General features: G+C 34.5%; 1 protein-coding gene across 1 annotated transcript; it reads left to right on the plus strand.

The window, feature by feature from the left end:
- The first annotated feature begins 1069 nt into the window (after window positions 1–1069).
- On the plus strand, window positions 1070–7686 carry LOC108987594 (PTI1-like tyrosine-protein kinase 1). Its single transcript, XM_018960528.2, has 8 exons — window positions 1070–1324; window positions 2681–2861; window positions 3989–4242; window positions 5087–5213; window positions 5324–5597; window positions 6655–6787; window positions 6917–7003; window positions 7118–7686. Exons 2-8 carry the CDS (start codon window positions 2765–2767, stop codon window positions 7235–7237), a joined length of 1092 nt encoding a protein of 363 aa, XP_018816073.1. The 5' UTR covers window positions 1070–1324; window positions 2681–2764; the 3' UTR covers window positions 7238–7686.
- Window positions 7687–7916: the final 230 nt, after the last annotated feature.

The following is a 7916-nucleotide window of genomic DNA, read 5'->3' on the forward strand; positions in this document are numbered from 1 at the left end:
AAATATATAAAAGTTACATTTTTATTAAATCATCTTAAAAAGAATAGATATTTGGAAATGTAAAAGCAAAATTCTGAAAACACAACTTAGCATCTCCTTAATTTCAATGACAATCTCTTATGGAATAAAATTCATTCATTATCATCTTTGTAATGAACTTATTTGTAATAATTTTCTCAATATAAATTATCAACCTATATTTTAGAAGCTCATCTTTAATTAAAATATTGATATTTTGATGTCACATCAAATATATAATCATATATATATATTTTTATATATTATTTGCGCACTTTAATCATGTGATTAATTAAATAAGTTATTTTATATTTAAAAAATGACACAATTAATTATATTAATAGAATGAATAAAAATACGTAAAAGTAACTGCACATAAAATTTTTATTCATATAAACTTTAGCATCAGTAACAAACATCTTTATTAAACCAGTAGATAATGATGGAGATCAAGAATCTCAAACATGAGTGACAAAGAACAAAATGATGGATATCTCCAACTACTTATCCAATTAAATCCGTATGGTGATCTCAACCAACCACATGCCCACAACATTGAAAAAAATATAAAAAACTATGAGATTTTATTATATTAAATCACGTTAATTTAATTAACTGTATTTTATTTTATAATATTTTTAATCAAATTGATTAGAATTTGAAAAGAAGAGGAAATGAAATACCCACATTCCCTTATATATTTATGTTTTTTAGAATTGTTATAAACACAAATGAATTTTATAAAAATAAATTCATAAACTGACGTACTTCATATAATCCATTAGATTCTCTGATATATTATACATTAATTTATGTGAATTTATATATTTATTTATATATAATTCATTTATAACTAAAATATTTCACTTTTTATAATTATCTTAATAGGAATAACAGTTATCTACAAGCTGCAAAGTTACCGTTACACATTAACAGACTGGAAACAACCGTGTCCATTATTTTCTCCCAACAACGAAACCAAATTACAAAAAAAAAAAAAAAAAAAAAAAAAAGAAGCTTACAACCGTACAACGTCCGTTTTCCAAATCGCAAAGAATGTTAAAAACCTTTTGTGAAGTTCAAATCTGTTTTAAGAAGCAAACGTTAACAAAAAGAGGAAAAGAAAAAGGTTGCGGTAGTCTCTCCCCGCGTTGCCTCTCTGTCTTCTCTTTCTCAACCCCCCACTCCCCTTCCAAAAGCAAAACCAAGCCTCTCTGTATCTACAAAAAAGGAACACAGCGCATCTCCTATCTGCTGGCGACAGAGCGAGAGAGTTGGAGAAGTTAGAGGCTGAGATAAACAAAAGGTATGATTATTTTTTATTTTTTTGTTTTTATATTCTTCAATTTCCTCTCCGATCCAGTTTCTTTTCTGTTATACCTAAATCCTGCAATTTCGGTTCCGATCTGTAGGCCGAACTCTGGCCTAATCTTGGCTTTTCCAATCTGTCATTTCCTCTGTTTTATTTGACTCTTTCCCTTTTCTTTCATTTCATCTATCCCACTATTCAACCCATCTCTGGCTCTGTTCCTTTGTTTTTCTTTTCAAATTTAGGGTTTTCTTTGTGAATTGGAATTTTTATTCTTTGATTCTTTTCCATTGGAATTTTATCGAATTGAGGTTCGCTTGCTTCTGGGTTGTGTTTGAATTTGCGCTGCCATTGGACATATTAAAATTTTTTCTGTGGGTTCTTTATGGAGGGCGGAGATTTTCGTGTGCGTGGTTTAGTGGTAAGGATTAACTCCTCATTTCTTATGCATTCTTTGTAGGATATGTTGAAATTGAAATTATTTTTAACGTTTGTATTTTTTTTTTTTTTATTGATTCGGTATTGGTTTTGTAAAATTTGGTACTTGTGTTGTGTTCTGTGTTGCATTGTAGAATGGGCTAGTAACTTTGTTGAATTATTACGTAGATTTGACTCTTTGATTTAATCCTGGTAGTTCGATGGTCGCCGGGTTTTATCTAAAAAAAAATCCTAATCATTTTTGGATTCAAGTTAACTTTTAAAAGTATTTTCTGATACTAAAATCATTGTTTGTTTTGATGTTCTGGTTAATTAATTTTGATGCCTTTGGATTCTTTCCTTGTAACTGTTTCATAATGTCTACTTTTTGCAATAGCATAATGAATGTTTCACGCCATTCTGGAGTCTATTATATCACTTTTTTCCTAGTAATTGCCGCAAGTTGGATTTGGGATTTTCTTGTTCTTATCAAAAAAAGTTGGATTTGGGATTTTCTTGTATTTGTTAGTTTATTATGTTTAATAACTAGAAGGTGATTTAAGATGAATGTTCATACAATCAAGATGGATATATCAAATGATTTTGAATGTTGGTATGAAGGTAGACTGTAGGCTTTGGAGTCTTAAAGGTAGCTTGTTTATTTATCTTTTTTTTTTAAAAAAAAAAAATCGCAATTTCAGCATAGTGCCATGTTTCCATGTGATGTTCCTCATTATTTCCAGGTTGAGTTTATTTGTCGGTTAATTGCAGACACTGTATCCAAAGCCTCACCCATCTGTACCACTGGCACTGATACTTTATCACTATCCTAGGAAACTATTGGTCCATTGTTCAATATCAGTTGTTTTTGTTTTAGGATTGAATTATTAAGTTAAGATGTGGAATATTTAGTGAATATCTGCTGGCACTATGCAGGCACATGTGCCTCCTCCTGGTTACTTTGTCCGTCTGGAGAATACTAGTTCAGAAGATAGTCTATATCCAAGCAAGAAATCCAGGATGCGTAGGTGGCTCTGCTGTACATGTCAAGTAGAAGAGTCTTACCCCTCGAATGAAATCGAGCACCTGAAGAGTCCAAGGAATCATGCAGATGTTGGTATGTTTCCTTAATTCTAACTCTATGGTTCTGCAAACATGCCCCATGGAAAAAGCAAAACAGAATATTACTTCTAATTTGGTTATATTGATAGAAGGTTAGAATCAATAAGGGTTTTGTTTCTTGGTTTTTATTTATTCCGAATGACTGTCGCTTGTGTAGTTATGTTTCTTACCATATAGAACGAAGTTCCTTAACCTTTTGTGTTCATGAACTTCATAATGTGGGGTGTGCTATTGAATTGGATGTAGCCATTGTCATTGTTATATGAACCTTGTAAATTTTGAACGTTTTCTTTATATTCTTGAATAAGAACAGCTTAGACACATAAGTTGACAAATATTTGTATCATTTTTTAAATTCTCATTGGAATTCTGTTAATTCCGGTGCACATGGTATGAGTTCTGGACCAATTATTGGATCTCTGCTCTCTATTCCACTGCCACTGTCACCACAAAGCATCTGTCACCATCATAATCCTCAGCTGCACGAAGCCTGTCTGCATTATTTGGATTTTGAATGCCATACTTACCATGCTACCTTTACCAAATCACTGCTCTACTTTAGTCGAACGGTTGCCGTAACTTTTAGCAAGCAATTAATTGTGAGCTGGTACTAACTTCCCTGCTAGGTAGAGGACTTAAATATGGAAGGCAGTATTGTAAGTGGCAAAGTGGCCTTGCTCCCATGACCTAATGATACCAACCCATGTCACTTTGATTCTTCAATTTATTTTAATAAAATAGAAACTCTTATAAGAAAACTAACTTCCTTCCAGGGCAGGATCGCCTAGTCTGGGGAGTCTGGTGGTGATTAAAACATCTTCCTATCTTTACATTGCTTTTGAAAGTACTGACAATTTGTTAAAGAAGGCGCTTACATTCTGTAACAGTGTGAAGAATTAATGTTTCTTTCTTTCTTTTTTTAAAAAAATCTGAACTTCTGACTTATATTTCTAGTAGAATGCTAATTATGAATTTTCTTCGGATTACTGGGTATAACTGCATCTGTTGCTGTCTTCTGGTCTTTGGCAAACCTGCCCTCCACTTTTGGCAACTCAGCAGCTGATTTTGCATTCTTGCATTCTTTATCACTGCTTGTATTTCACCTTTTCTCTGCATTTTTAGAGCACCAAAAAGGCGCTAAGGTGGCAGCTCCTGTCAAATCTGAAGTTCATAAGCCAGAACTACCTATTGAAGTGCCTCCTTTGCCTCTAGATGAACTGAAAGAAAAGACTGATAATTTTGGATCGAAGGCCTTGATCGGTGAAGGATCATATGGTAGAGTCTATTTTGCAAATTTAAGTAATGGGAAAACTGTGGCAGTGAAAAAGCTTGATGTTTCATCTGAACCTGAGTCAAATACTGATTTTTTGGCACAGGTATGCATTAATCTCAAGTAAACATAGAATCAGAATGTCTTTATTCGTACAGTAATTTTATCTTGTATTTTTTTTTCTTCTGAGATTAGGGGATTTGACTACCAATTGTCCCGAGTGTTGGTGAAAGTGCACTTGAATGCAAAGTGCCAAGGCCAAAGCACTTCGCTCACCAAAATGGAAGTGCGTTTACAAAAGCATGCTTTAAGTGCGCTTTTCTGTGAGCTTAAAAGCTTAAAGCATAGAAAAGCATGAATTTTTATTTTTATTTTTAAAAAAGTTATAAAATATCAGCTCAAGACCCAGAAAACGAGAGCACAAATATTCGTTGATATAGAAGATCATTTACGTACCATAGGTGCCACATGTGGTATGTGATGTATATGCTCTGAACCCGATATGATAGCCCAAGTTGGCTTTCTAGATGGATTGATAGTCGATTACTTATGAGCTTTTTTTACTAAAAAAGATTACTTATGAGCTTTTTTGGTTATGGCCTTTTTGGTATATTTTGATTCAAACGTGTATTTTAATTTGATTATAGCTACCAAATATCATAGATTTGTATATTTAGTAAAGCACAAGAGAATTATATAAAATGTTATGTTTAGATTTTATGTGATTAGTTGATTTTTATGTTGCATGATACTCTAATTAATTGAGTTAATAGGCTGAATTTTTATGTTTTCACTTAAGTGTGCCTAGAGCTTTCACAAACATTGGTTGTCCCATACTTGGGGCAGGTGGAGGTGCCAACTAGCCTTAGGGCCATTGGCAATTTAATTGGTACATGATTTTGTTTTTAGTTTCTTGACATATCTGACTGCATTGCTATTTTCTATATTAGGTTTCTATGGTTTCAAGATTGAAGCATGGAAATCTTGTTGAGCTGCTTGGTTACTGTGTAGAGGGAAACCTCCGTGTGCTTGCGTATGAATTTGCAACCATGGGATCTTTACATGACATATTGCATGGTATGCACAGCCAGCTCGTTCTACTTCATAATTACAATATATACTTAACGCAACTAAATATTAGAAAGTTGTAAGTGAGACATTTGTGTGATCTGCATTAACAATTTTAGGTAGGAAGGGAGTTCAAGGGGCACAACCAGGTCCAACGCTTGACTGGATGCAGCGTGTTAGAATTGCAGTTGATGCAGCTAGGGGATTGGAATATTTACATGAGAAGGTTCAACCCTCTGTAATTCACAGAGATATCAGATCTAGCAATGTGCTTCTCTTTGAAGACTTTAAAGCCAAGATTGCAGATTTTAACCTTTCAAATCAGGCTCCGGACATGGCTGCTCGCCTCCATTCTACTCGAGTTTTGGGAACCTTCGGTTATCACGCTCCAGAGTAATGCTTCTGAAACTCCTCTATCTTTTGTTTATTTGTTTACAATTTCTTTCCATGGAATGCTTTTTTAAATAGGTTTGTACCATGTTCATATGGGTTATTCCATGTTCATATGCGTCCATTCCCAATTGAGAAACTTTTGCAAAATTTTCCATTTGATTTTGAATGCTCTAAGTTCGGATTGTAGGTTGGAAAATATTCTCTAAGACGAGAATTGATTTAGTTATTCTTAACCTGAATTAACTACTTATCAAAAAAAAAATTATCAACCTGAATTAACATAAGTGCAGTTAATATCTCAAAGCAGTTGAGTGGCAGCATATATATAAGCATGAGGAACATGTCCTATAGTGGTACCATTTTATGTTGTCTCTGTTGTCCTTTTGCCCTAGTGCATGTCCTTAGTTTTTTTCCCCATTTAGATTGGTTTTTTTAGATAAAATAGAAACCAAAGAAAGAATTGTCAGAAGGATAGAGGATTAATAGAAGTTCTTGTGGACAAAAATTTTCCTTATTTAAGGTTTTGGAAACTTAAATATTTATGTTACCCATTTTCAAATTATCTTGAGCAGAACCTAATCATCAAATGACACCTCTTTCATAAAAACTGTTTGTCATCATTAGAAGATTGTTTGATGTAAGCATAAACCAATGTTTAATATGTGTCTGGATGACTTTTGGTTGTCAAGCTGGGGCACTCATGGAAACTTGTTACTCTTTTAATTATTGATTTCAGTGGATCAAACTTCAAACGTGCTGATGAGCTTTAGGCTCCATATATGGATCTTTTTTGGGCTTCCCCCGGCCCGTGGGGGCAGGGGGACCAACACCTAGGTGGGTTTTAAGGCTGTTGCATGTACTGGAGAGCTATGTTCATATAATAGATATAATTGTCTCATCATGCATGGGACTGTTGGGGAATATAATTTAGTGAATTTTTATGTTTATGGACATATCTATACCTTTCCAACTCTTCTAAGGTGTATGTGGCATATGCTTTTCTTAGGATCTTCCAAGTTCATATCGTTCAGGCTTGTTAATTAAAACAATCTTGCAGGTATGCTATGACGGGACAGTTGACTCAGAAGAGTGATGTCTACAGCTTTGGGGTTGTTCTTCTAGAGCTTCTTACTGGGAGGAAACCTGTTGATCATACCATGCCTCGGGGACAACAGAGTCTTGTGACTTGGGTAAGTTTTTTTGTTTAGTTTCTTTTGGTGCTGTCATTTTTAGTTCCCTTCTCTCGTATGTCTGTTTCCCACCATCTCTCTTTTTTAAATCTGGAATGCTTTTACCATGAAACTACTCATTTTTTATAGGCTACTCCAAGGTTGAGCGAAGACAAGGTCAAACAGTGTGTGGATCCAAAACTCAAGGGAGAATATCCTCCTAAAGGAATTGCTAAGGTCTCTCTCTCTCTCTCTCTCTCACACACACACACACACACACAGACCCGAGCTAATCTCTTGTTTCCATTAAGAAATAGTACCTAACAATGTGGTTGTGCTTGGGCAATGCAGCTGGCAGCTGTGGCAGCATTGTGCGTGCAGTATGAAGCTGAGTTCCGGCCAAATATGAGCATTGTTGTCAAGGCTCTGCAGCCACTTCTGAAACCTCCGGCCCCAGCTCCAGAGACTTGAGAAAATAAACTTGGTTTTTCTTTTTTTTGTGTTGCAATTTCTGCATGTGCAGTTTGGTTGAATTTGTCTGCGGATTTCATCAATTTTTTACGGATCTTTTTTTAAATTTTAATGTATGAGATCGAACGGGCAGGACTGGATTGGCCTCATAATTCCCATTGCTAACTTCTCTGTGTTGTTGGTACTGCATTTGGTGCTAAGTCTGCTGGGTCATAAATTAACAAAGGGATTGGGTTTCATGGGTATGCTTATCTCTGGATGTATTTTTTGCCCGTTCGTGTTTGTCGTATAAATGGGCTCTCCTTGTATGTATTGTCTTCTCCTGTTTATTACACCGGTTGAGCTCAGGCTCGACTCAAAGTGGAAATATTGTATTCAGTCTTGTTTCTTGCCGAAATTCGTTTATTTAGAGTAATTATTAGGCGTTTCTGGTGTACCTACATGTGCTATTCTCATTTTATTTGGATGTGTGTCGATTAAAATTGATGCTTATGTAAGCAATTTTAATTACATGAAATGCTGTGACTTATAGAAGCATCATATTATCTGTATTCCGGGAGTATCTAATAACTTTCAGTGTATTGTTGCCTATTTTTCAATGAAAAATGGTACTCTCACCGATAGTTTTTACTGCCAGTTCTTATTGCTGGAATTTTTTATTTTATTTTATTTTTTTATT

Source organism: Juglans regia, chromosome 7, assembly GCF_001411555.2.
Source record: "Juglans regia cultivar Chandler chromosome 7, Walnut 2.0, whole genome shotgun sequence".
Classification (NCBI taxonomy): Eukaryota; Viridiplantae; Streptophyta; class Magnoliopsida; order Fagales; family Juglandaceae; genus Juglans; species Juglans regia.